Here is a 12,424-nt window from a genome sequence, read left to right as displayed (position 1 = left end):
TTGTTACTTTAGCATAAATCGATAACACTTTATATTAAGATTCCTTAACAAGCTTTGTAACACATTAACAAGCATTATAAATGAATTTATAGGGTGTTAGTAAGACACTTATTAGTACAATAAGTCTAATAAGGTTTATTAAATTACTTGGTTAACACATTTACAAGCATTATTATTAGGATGTTTTCAAGATGCTAATGATGCATTTATTGATATTATAGGTGCCTAACAAATGTGTCAGTGTTAATAAGCTTAATAAGATTTATCAACAACCTTTGTTAACAAATTAAGAAGTATTATTATTGATTTGGGTTCTAGTAAGATATTTATTAGCATTATAGATGTCTGACACAAGCCTAAGTGTTCATAAACTTAATAAGTTTTATTGACTAACATAACAAATTAATAGGCTTTATTAATGTGTCAGATGCTAGTAAGATATTTATTAGCATTATAGATGTCTTGCAAATACCTGAAAGTGTTAATAAGATTTATTAACATCTAAAGTCAGACCATTGTCTTCTAAATCCATATTACTAAACTGCTTGTAAGCTTTGCAAATGTACCAATTACCGTAAATTCCGGACTACAAAGCGCACCCAATTATAAGCCGCACCCACCCATTTTCACGTATTTAACTACTTTTAAACATATACAAGTCGCGTAAGAGTACAAGCCGCATGTAGTAGGCAACACGGTGAACCTGAAAAGTCACGTCCTGACTCCCAGAGTAAGTGTGATGCATTAGCACACTGTGGGAGGAGTCAGCCTTGCCTCAGGCTCATACATGTGACTATACCCACATCTGCCAAACAGCATGGACCTCTATTCTGTTCACAAGTTCCTCAGTTATGGTTTTTTATTTATTTATTTATTTTAGTTTTTTTACTTATTGACAATCTAGGTATCATACATAAAATTACAAACAGTAACCATATAATCAACATTACATCCCTCAGTTATGATGAGGAAATTTACATCCGCGATTCCCCATTTCCCATGAGTCTTAGGGGCCAAAGGCGGGGCCAACGCCGGGCTCGCCACACTGTTGTACGTGTTTAAGAATGAGCAAGTATCAGCAGTGCATGGAGGGGTGAACCGGAACAGCTGTCCTTCTGCTTGTATCGCGGCAGCATTATGGGAGTAACAGGGCTGGTTAAAAAAACACACCGGTAAAATAAAGCAGCGACGACTGAAAAGCACGCCTCAGCGCAATACCAGCGCCTCAGCGCGGCGCGTGCCCCGCGCGCTCCCCTTCCTATCTTCTCCGACACCTCTGGCCAGGGCGGCTCCAGGGAGGAGCAATAATACTTAATACTGTAAGTTTTGTGGATGAGGGGCAGATGCGTTGTAACCTGTGGGAGCCATCAGACTGCCATCGGCCCCGCAGCTCTATGTGATGAGCAGCAGGACATGTCTCCAGCTCACATGGAGGCTGTGAGCTTTTCAATGCAAAATTCCGCTCAGTTCTTAGAAACCGTTAAAACGATCACGTCGATTTGTGTTTCCAGTCGTGTCCCGACAAAATAAAGGCTCATGTTATTCCCACATATTTACGTGCAGCCAGCCGAGTCACTATGACTCAGAGGTAAATTCACTCCTGAGCATGCGCTGTTCTCTCCGTCACGCAGCTGACCGGCTTTTCCAAACCCGTTGGTGATGGTGGATTTTTTCACGCTGCTTTTAACGATTGCTTTTAACTTGAAAGTTTCATCATATTGTAGCGGCGATCACGTGCACGTTGGGTCTAATGGCACCAAAGGATTCTGGGATGCGGCCGGGCATGCGTGTTTCGTTCTGTTGAACCATGACTGAAGTGTCTAAGACCTGAAGTGAGGTCCATGCTGTTTGGCTGTTTAGTGTGTTGAAAAATAAATGACTTGTGCTTGGTGTTAGAAAAAAATTCAAACCATTCACTGAGTCCGAAAGTACGTACATGGCGGTCGCCAATTAAATCCATCATAGCCGCGTCACTGAATAAGCCGCAGGGGTGTAAGCGCAGGAAAAAAGTAGCGGCTTGTAGTCCGGAAATTACGGTAACTTTGTTAATAGTTTATTAATTGTTTTGCAGCACCTCATCTAAAGTGAGGACGGTTTTTAGCACAAACAACCACAAAGCATAAAGATTGTAAAAAGAACTTTATAAAATTGAAACAGACTAAACATACACAAATCGTTCTGTAAAAGATATATAATAATTCAATTCAGACAAATACATTTTTTTGAAAAACATACAGACTGGTGTTGGATTACTCTAGCATCATGGCTCCATCATGGCTCCATCACCAGGAGACAATTCTCTGCATTCAATGCCAACTGCATTCAACCACTGTTGCCTTGCTTCAAAGTCCACTAGAATGTTGTACAAGCCAGTCATTTTTGAAGACCGAAGACAATAAACCTACAGGAGCCATGCTAAAGCTAACACGATAACGACCGACCGGCAGTGTTGCCAGATAGAGTCACAGTTTTCCAGGCCAAAAGTCATCTGAAAACCGCCAGACTAAGCCGAAAACCGCCCAACGGGGGGAGGGGGGGGAGGGGCACGTGACAAGTTTGTGTGCATCATTGTGTAATATATATATATACACATAATAAATAAATAAATATATATATATATAAAATGAGTAAAGTATTGAATATTTCTTCAGTGGACCCCCTTCTTCCATTACTTTTCTTAACCCGCTCTATCCCTGCTATAACCTGCGTGCGGCGTTTTCATTTTTGTGCTGCGCTGGAGCGCCCCGACTATCGTGTCAACTTGCTGCTATGATGACCGTATTTTGCGCTCTCTGTGTATAGGACACACTGAGGAGCGCAGGGGAAAACAACTCTCAGCTGCAGAGGATGTGAACAGGTGAACAGGTAGAGAGGCGGGGGAGGGGCTTTGGCTTCAAACTCTGTCACTGATGGAAACACGGGCGTCAGATTAAGACGCAGCTTTCACTGCGGAAGTTGAAGCAGAGACTTTCTCTGTGATGATTTTATGAACTCAAACATGGAAACATGATTACCAAATAGAACTCTTCAAAATAATAAACTTGATCTCTCCACATTTTCTGTGTCTACCATGCATTGATGTAAACAGACATCGCTTCATGCGGTGATCAGACCATAACTTTAGCTCCGCCCACACGCGCCCGCGGTATCATCCTTTAAAGAACACAATTTCTAAAACGAGGGGCGTTGCACACCCCCAACAGGTTCCAATGACAGAGCCCATTAGGCGTCTCTGCCTGGTGTGTACACGGAGCTTCAGTACATAAGACTCCAACAGGCACAAAGCCTAACGTAGTCCGTTATTATATATTCATGAGGGGAAAAACCCGCCGAACCGACCCTTAAACAGCCCAAATTATGCATATGCCGCCCAAAGCCATTTTCACCCGCAAATTTAGAACCAAAACCGCCCAATCTGGCAACACTGCCAACCGGTACAGAATCAAAGATGGGCGGGGCTTTTTTCGTCACCTGTGTGAAAGCAAAGTCTAAGAGGCCATTCAATTGGCTGAAAGCAAACTTGCTTGTTTTGCTGACTAGTTTGATTGACAGATCCATTAGCCAATGGTGACATTAGTTAACCTGCCCATCTTTGATTCCTTTCAGAATCAAAGATGGGCAGGTTAGCGTGTTAGCTTTAGCATGGCTCCTGTAGGTTTATTGTCTTCGATCTTCAAAAATGACTGGCTTGTGCAACTTTCTAGTGGACTTTGAAGCAAGGCAACAGTGGTTGAATGCAGTTGGCATTGAATGCAGAGAATTGTCTCCTGGTGATGGGATTTGCAATGAATGTTTCACTCAGGATAGATGCTAATACTTTATCCTTATTAGCTATGATGCTAGAGTCATCCAACACCAGTCTATATGTTTTTAATTTTTTTTTTCTGAATTATCCTCATATGAGCTGGAATCTGAATTAGAACTTCAATTTGCTCACTATTTCGTTGCACCGCTAATGTTATGTTGGGGATACAAGGGGCTGTAAGCTAGCAGGAGAGCATGCAAACAGATGGATGATGGGATCAAAAGATGATCGGAGTGGGACATTAACTCTTTTTTTTTTTTTAAAAAGCTGAATATTTTATTCCTAATTGTCATAATCAAAGCTGACATGCTCTGAAACCCACCCTAGTGTCATCGATTGAAATCAAGGAAACCATCAATCAAGGGAAACATGTTTCAGAGTGCAGCAGGCAAAATAGCTCTTGTTATCAGTCAGGAAAAGGATGAGTGGAGTGCTTGAGCAACCGAGCATAAGGACACACAAATGTATTCACAAAAACATGCATAGACATTATCAAGCAGACTCGCGCCCCCTGTGAAATGCTCACTCAGATGAAAAGCTTTCCGTCTGCAGGAGAGACAGCAGCATGGGGGGAATTAGGTTTAATTTTCAGCTCTTGGATTAAAGCTGAATCATAAATATTTAAAGGAGATTTATTCCTTCTAAAGCGAGTACAACAAGGTGACAGCATGACAAGCTATCCAAAAATGTGTTTTTTTCTGCAGTTTTGGAGCTACTGACTCTAAATTACTTTGCCATATTTGTCAGAATTACTGTCAACGTGCAGAGGTGACCGACACATCCTGCCCTAAACCTGATGCTTATATTTTAGGGGTATTTCCAAAACTTTTTTTAAACAAATCACTTCCAAAGCTTTGAATTTACTATTTTTTCTACTGCAGCTCTCTTTACCCATGAAAAGAACCAAAACATGCACTGGATTAGGGGTTATAGGAAAAAGTTTGTGAAGTAAGGATGATATATTTGTGTATATTTGTGAAAATTGACCTAAATAGAAAAAGCTTACAAAAATTCAACTCTTCCTCAGAAAAAGTCAAGCAATGTGCACCAAAATCTTTTGGATACTTGTTTATTTTTAAAAAAGAAATTTGTTTTTTTGTTAAACCTTTTGGGTTTTTTATCTAACTTCTAACAAACAAATTTCGTTTCTAAGTTGAGAAAATATCTATGGAACCCACAAATGGCCTGTCTTGCTTTCATTTTATTATTCATTTTTCTCGTCATGGACATCTACTATCTCGTTATCAAGATTATCAAGACAAGAAGTTACTGAATATTGTAGACCAAGTCCTAAGTGACACGCACTCTTCTCAGGTATGATTCTGTAACCGTGTAGACAGCCTGCTCCCTTCATCTGATCACTAATGAAATTGATAACCACCACTGGACTTGCAGGCACCTGCGCAGCTGCAGCCGGGCCAACCTTCTACTCAAATGACGATGACTGATTTGGACATTGTTTAAGAACACCAACATTAGCACCATCTCCGCTCCGAGCTAGACCACAATAAAAGTAATCAATTGTAAATCGATCAGTTCTCCTTGGCGCTCAACATTTTTTCTGACAAACTGCTGTTTTGCGGCTGACTGTAGAAAAATGAAAAAAAAAAAGACTATTATTCGTTATTACAACATCACCAAATTTGTTTAAAACAAGATAGTAGTTTTTGTTATCAGAAGAAAAATACTGGGGCGCTTGTAAAAACGTGATAGTAGATGGGCAAAAAAGAAAAAAAGGAAGGTAGACTGTTCGCAGCTTCCATAGTAACGCAAGTCACTGATCCGTTAAAAAGGTTTATGGCGTCTGGCAGTTTTAAGAAGCTCTTTGATCCATAGATACAAAGCTCCAAGCTTCATGATGTGAAAATCAGTTGCTTGTTTTAGGCATAGCAAAAATGAGAATAAAAGAAAAGGATAGGAATTCAGTTAACTCTTATTAGTATCCACACTTACCGATGGGTTTGCCAATTAAATCAGTTTACAATGAAGAATAACACTGGCCTGCCATTAAAAAAGTTTTCAATGGCAGTACATAGAAGGTCAGCATCTAACATAAAAGGGCTCCATCCAATTGGTCAACAACATGAAGGGGTCCATCCGATTGGTCAAATGCATAAAGAGATTTATTTGATTTGTTAAATACTTCGAGCTGCCATAAGATTGTTTAAGCACATTTAAGGTAACCATTTATCGCAATTTTCGCTGACTTTTGTGATATGCGTATTGCAGTTTGATAACTCAATGACGTTATACAGTATTTGCAATTTCTTGTGCAGGCCTAGTTAAAAGCAAACATAAGAGATACAGGACATAAATGTGATGCTTGGAATGAATCCTTTGAACATCGTTTTGATAGTTTAGGAAAAGTTTGCCTGTTTTTTTTTTCACATGCATATTCCACATTGTTTTATCTCTGCTTTATTTCTGGATCTAAATTATTTCAGTTTTTTCTAAAGACTTTTGATCTTTGTTTTAAAAATAAAAACTGTTTCATCTGGGTTTTTCTAATTAAAAAACAACGTCTGCTATTTTGAATTGATGTTTTTGTACAGTTTCAGGTTTGATATGGAATTTTTGTGTAATTATAATGAAAAAAGTTGTATTAAAAGAGAGGCTGAGGTTAAACTAAAAAGATGGATTTCAAACATTACTTTAAAAAAAAGCTGTAAAGTCTCACTTCATACATATTTTGATGTTTTGTGAAAGCATTCCCAGTTGTCTTTTAATTATGATGATTCTGTTATTAACCAAAATAATAATTAAAAAAAAGATTTGTTTTCTAGGACCGTTTCGGCAGAGAGCCAGTAGTTCATTAGAAAGTTGCCTCCAAGTTGTGGGTGGGACCACTAACAGAGTAAGCCCACTCACACATCCCATCATCCATCTGTTTACATGCTCTCCTGCTAGCTTACAGCCCCTCACTCCGATATTGGTGAGCAAAATTGAAGCTATCCAGCCGTACAGTTTTGATCCAAATTCCAGCTAAGACGATGAAAACACAAACATGCGTGGATCTATTTGTATGTAAGTGGATGCATCGGAATGGAGCAGAGCAGGGAGACTGTGGCCCACCGACCTTAGCAGCTACGTCACACCTACAATCATTTTCGATTGGCATTTTTTGTCTGCTCTTGATTCATAACAGTTTGAATAAAGAAATACTTAGAAATGCAATTTTGAGCTCTTTTGTTTTTGTTTTGTTTCCACATATGTGATCCATCATGAGAAAATGTGGTACAAGAACAGGTTAATAACAGCAAAAACCTAATTTTATGAGAGTGGGTCTTTAAAGGTACATTAGAGGAAATTTCAAAGTAGAAAAAAAAATAATGTCAAAGGTTTGGAGTAACAGAAAGAAATACTTATGGAAGCGATTCTGTAGCATAAATAAAAAGCAAAGTCAAAACCAGAAATGCTTTTTCACTTTCAAAATGAAGCTGCATTTTTTGACTCAAAAATAAAATGAAAAAGCAATCCACCAAAATGCTTTTTCATTTCCTTCCTCAACACAGCTTATTCTGTCACTTAATTAAAATTAAAATGGTATTTGACATTTCATTTTCAAGACGTTCTCTGGTAAATGTGTAGCAAAATTCATTTAGAAATGTCTAATTTGACATTTAGATAGAAATGCTTTTTAATTTTCAAAATGAAGCTGCATTTTTTGACTCAAAATTAAAATGAAAAAGCAATACTTCAAGCTTTTTCATTTTATACTTCAACACAGCTTTTTCTGTCACTTAATGAAAATGCTCATGAAAATGGTATTTGACATTTCATTTTCAAAAAGGTCCCTGGTAAATGTGTAGCAAAATTCATTTAGAAATGTCTAATTTGACAATTAAAATGGATTAACAGAAATGCTTTTTCATTTTCAAAATGAAGCTGCATCAAATGAATCAAAATTCAAATGAAAAAGCAATATATCATTTTAATTTTGAGTCAAAAAATGCAGCTTCATTTTGAAAATTAAAAAGCATTTCTATTAATCCATTTTAAATGTCAAATTAGACATTTCTAAATGAATTTTGCTACACATTTACCAGAGAACGTCTTGAAAATGAAATGTCAAATACCATTTTCATTTTAATTTTAATTAAGTGACAGAATAAGCTGTGTTGAGGAAGGAAATGAAAAAGCATTTTGGTGGATTGCTTTTTCATTTTATTTTTGAGTCAAAAAATGCAGCTTCATTTTGAAAGTGAAAAAGCATTTCTGGTTTTGACTTTGCTTTTTATTTATGCTACAGAATCGCTTCGATAAATACTCAGCAGGATGTTTATTTTAGTTGAGTTAGAAGAAAGAAGAAACCAAAAGCCAGGTGAGTATGACTTGTATATCAATTTATTGTTGCAGGTTACAACAGAGAGCACAGAAAAAGGAAGAGACTAACAGTGCATGAAGCCAGCTTTCATAAAAATATATAACACAGACAGTCAGAAAAAAAAGAGAAGTCTTTTTGTTCCAACATGTTTACACTGATGTTCTTTTTACTCGATTAGGTTTGTGTAATGGCACACTCACGCAATAGCTGTGAAAGCATCAGAAATGTTGCTTTCCATTGATTTTGAATGAGGTGAATAAGGCCAAAATGTTAGTGGAAGGAAGTTTTGCTAACAGTTGTTGTTCAGGAAAGTGATAATTTTGAGGAACCGACATGAGAGTCAGCCAATCAGATTACAGGACTGAAGGACCAATGGTGCCTACTAAATAATATTTAGGCTTATGGCATCCCTGTGTGTTCACAGAAAAAACAGATACTCCAAAGAACAAGACATTTTGAACACCAAGCTTTTCTGAACTGGTGCTGTGGGAGTGCATCGTTAATCTCTTTAGTTCTGCACGTGTGCAGTGGAAAACCCGTAAAGCACAAGTGAGGAAAGAAAATGGAACAGCAGTCAAAATATGCAGTTTTCTTTCAAAAACTGCCTGTCAAAAGTCTCCGGTGATTCTCATCAACCCAGATTACAGGGTCCCAGGAAGGTTGCCTTCTTTTTGTTGTTTTCTTTCCTCATACACAAAAGAGAAAAGCTAAAGAAAAAGGAGGGAAAATATGTATGGAAGAATGTATAACAGACAACAAAGCAGGAGTAGAAACAGTCCTTTGCTAAGATGATATTTCATATCACGTTTGATCACAACAGCAGGCTGGTGGTGAGGTGTTGACTGATGAGCCTCACAGCCTCTTGAAGAGTATCAGGCACAGGGACTGCTGGATGCTGTCTAAGCCTTGCAGGTGGACTGTATGAGGACATGAAAGTGTGATCTTACTGTCGGCAGTCATGTTAAAAAAAGCCTAAGGGAAAGATCAGCGGATGTGCAGAGGTGGATTTAAATATGAGAAACTGCAACAATGTTTGGATGTTTCTGAAAGTAATTTAGGCAGATAATATGCAGAAGATAAAAGTTAACCATTTCACATAAATGAAGAACTGTCACAAATCAGAGGTTAGTATTCAAAAAAGATGTCAGTTTGCGTTTTTACTAAGAGCTTACGTTATGAATTTTTGTAACATATCAGCTCTTTTGTTTTGCCATACATATAACAATGGTGGAATAAAGAATAATCATCATAAGTAACTCCTATATAGTAAAAATGTGTAATTGTAGTAAAAAAGTATTAAAAAAACAAAAACTCAAAAAATTATTCTATTGAGTGGGTTTCGTCAGTCTAACCTCATTGTTCTAGTGTTTTGAGACAAGTATCAGTTTAAAACGTGTACTAGAGGTCATGCTGTACTAAAGCAAACTTTGACATGCACTACATCTAAAAAGTGGGGCTCATATGATAAAATCAAAAGTGGAATTTGGAAATAGTTCACTATTTAATTACATGCAATAAAAATATGTTTATTCGTTTTCTAAACTGATTAATCCAATTTTATGCAGGTCCTGACGAGAGTGTTTTAATAACTATTTGATCAAAAAATAACTAAAATATAATGGTAAACTGCTTTTTTTTTTTAAATCAAAAAGAATATACTGGAAAAATCAAACTAGAAAAATTAAAGAAAATAACTTTCTCCTGCTTTTTTCTAAGACCTGTTAAGTACGAAATCAAGCAAAATGAATCACAGCGGGTCGATGTGTTATCTGGGGAAATACAGAGTTCAGAATATAGGACTATTTGGAGTGGCGTTCTGCTGACTTTTGTTTGAATCCTCAGACTTCATCCCTCATGTTGAGCAAAGGAAACATTGGACTTGAAAGCTACAGTACCTACATCTGTGCATTGCATAGGTAGTGGAACAAAGCGCAGAGAAGCAGAAGCACAACTGACTGACAGTCATCATGGAAATGGAGACAGGTTCTAGTCCTCTGAAGCAGGGGATTAGGGAAGCAGAAGAGAAAAGAGAGTGGTAGAGGAAGAATGGGATAAAAAAGGAAGGTAATGAGAAGAGAAACATGTAAAAATAAAATAAATTAGAAAAGGTGTGCGGCCAGAAAGAAAAGTAAAAGAAAAAAATAAGAAGAAAGGGCATCAATGTAAAGAAAAGGGATGAGAGAAAAATGGGGAGGAAAAGGGGAAAGGAAAGATAGCAGGTTAGTAGCTTTTCAAAATAAATGTAAGTCATTCAACAGATCTCAAAAACATCACTTAGAAAACAATCTTTTCACTAAATAGTCAGAAAATAGCACACACTATTCTACAAGAGTAACAGGAGATGTTCAGAAGTGCCATGCAACTGAAAGGCCATGCAACATCTCAATACTCATTTACACAAATGTAATGTGGCTCTGTCAGGATTTAGTTTGTACTCTCAATTCTCTGCCCCAGTTACTACTTATATCGCCTGTGTCCTCTCCCAGGGGACGGCTGTAATAACAATGATAAATGAACTCGGTGCTCTTAAACCAGGCTGAAAAATCTAGCTGTTTGACTTGAATTAAAAAAATAAATCTGCTACACCTGATGGAAGGTAAGAAAGCAGAGAGAAGAGAGCACCAACTCAACTTGTCTACCTAAAAGACATGCATACAGGACAGTTCTGTAACCATGGTGTCATGCAAACTGTTGAAGACCGCCGCTTTGAACCGCATCCCTTCATGTCAATGCTGGCTGTCCTGTAAGGGTGTAACGATATGCTAAAATCTCAATTCGGTTGGGTTCAGAATTTCATGGGGCTCGGTTTGGTACATTTCAGTTCTGTACTGCTGTTTGACAAATCTGCCTGATATGAACTGCTATTTTATTGGTAATTTTTGTGTGTGTTTTCTGGCTGGCTGGCTGGCTGGCTGGCTGGCTGGCTGGCACATTTTTTCGGTACAAATAGGCATAAAAAATTACTTGCAAAATGCATTTTTGGTTTTAAATAACAATAAATAAATTGACCTATGTAGGTGATATGCTTTTTAAATAAGAAAAACTACTAGTTGCCAGGAACCAAAAACACTGGCCTGAAAAAACATTATAACTTGCACATATTTTTTTCTTGTAGACCCGATTGTTACAGTCGGGTGATGCAGTTTTAAGTTAGTTTAACAGATTGGATGTGTAAACTTTGGCATACGCTATCTTTGTGTAACAATGTCAACACACAGCGTTCGACTTATCCAATTGTCCCTTCCCGTAATGGATGTTGACAACAAAGCCAAAGTGTCTCCCACACAGGAGAGCATAAGACTCATGGGAAGTGTGAAATCTTGTGTGTTGAATCCTTCACCATAAGTTACAGAGCTGTGAAGAGAAGTGAGGTTTATGTTGTTACGTTGTTCGTGTGTTCATAAAAAAATAGATTTTAGTGCCGGAGAGGAGAATGAAGAATCTGCTTCTCTGTCTACCTCTCTCACTCTGAGATTGTGAGGAGTGACTAAGCAGCTGGGTCATTACAATGCATAGGTGGAAAAAGCAAGGAAACGTAGCAAAACGGTACAGCAGTGACCTGAACAGAAACTGCCGTAACAAAACGGTTCGGTTCAACTACGTGTATCGTTACACCCCTAATGTCCTGTCACTGGATTCAACTCGCAACACAAAACAGTTGTGGTACCTGAGGTCAGCTTAACTATTCACACAAAAACCTGCGTATATAGACAATGACAACATGTCCAATATGGATAAAAGAAACTGAAATAAACTTGTTAAGCGTTTCTATTTAGATAGGTTTGTATACGAGTGTGTTACACACATGTGTGTGTTAAGGGGATTTTGGTGTGTTTATGATGAACTAGATTTTCTTTAAATAAGTATAATATGATGGCTGGGGTCACAAGTTCAGACGGGAAAACGGAAAGCCCAGACTGCCAAAGAATTTCAAATGATCGCAAACCTGCAGTCAAGAAACACATAGAGGCTACTCAAGCCAAGGGCCAAATCAAGATCCCTGCAAAGCCTGAGACTCACCACCTCCAGAGGCCTGCCACTAATGGAGAGCATACTCCATTTCAAAATCTCCATGGGACAGGCCAGGATGCAACAAAGCATCATCCTTTGCTTCCCTTTTGTTTTCAACTATCAGGTCTGGGATTATGAGTTTACAAACCAGAACCAAACATTTAACTATAACCACTTTTCCATTACACAGTTTTCTCACCAAATCTACTAATTTTCTTCAGTCTACGGTCCTTAACCAGGTCAGCATTGAGCAGGTGTCAACCTGGATAACTTGCTCAATTGGT

At 38.0% G+C, this 12,424-nt stretch overlaps 1 protein-coding gene across 9 annotated transcripts in view; it reads right to left on the bottom strand.

Moving 5' to 3' along the window:
• The window catches only part of LOC101173180 (microtubule-associated protein 4), a 201,890-nt gene that overhangs the window by 109,796 nt on the left and 79,670 nt on the right, over window positions 1-12,424 (bottom strand). The window contains exon 3 of one of the 9 annotated variants that reach the window (XM_023950298.1): window positions 10,029-10,123. The exons of the other annotated variants lie outside the window; for them this stretch is intronic. Coding sequence (XP_023806066.1) covers window positions 10,029-10,098 — 70 coding nt within the window. The 5' untranslated portion in view covers window positions 10,099-10,123. The remainder of the gene's footprint in view (window positions 1-10,028; window positions 10,124-12,424) is intronic. 9 annotated transcript variants of the gene reach the window in all.

Source organism: Oryzias latipes, chromosome 20, assembly GCF_002234675.1.
Source record: "Oryzias latipes chromosome 20, ASM223467v1".
Taxonomy (NCBI): domain Eukaryota; kingdom Metazoa; phylum Chordata; class Actinopteri; order Beloniformes; family Adrianichthyidae; genus Oryzias; species Oryzias latipes.
The sequence above is the reverse complement of the archived record's forward strand: the minus strand, read 5'-3'. Positions and strand labels throughout refer to the sequence as shown.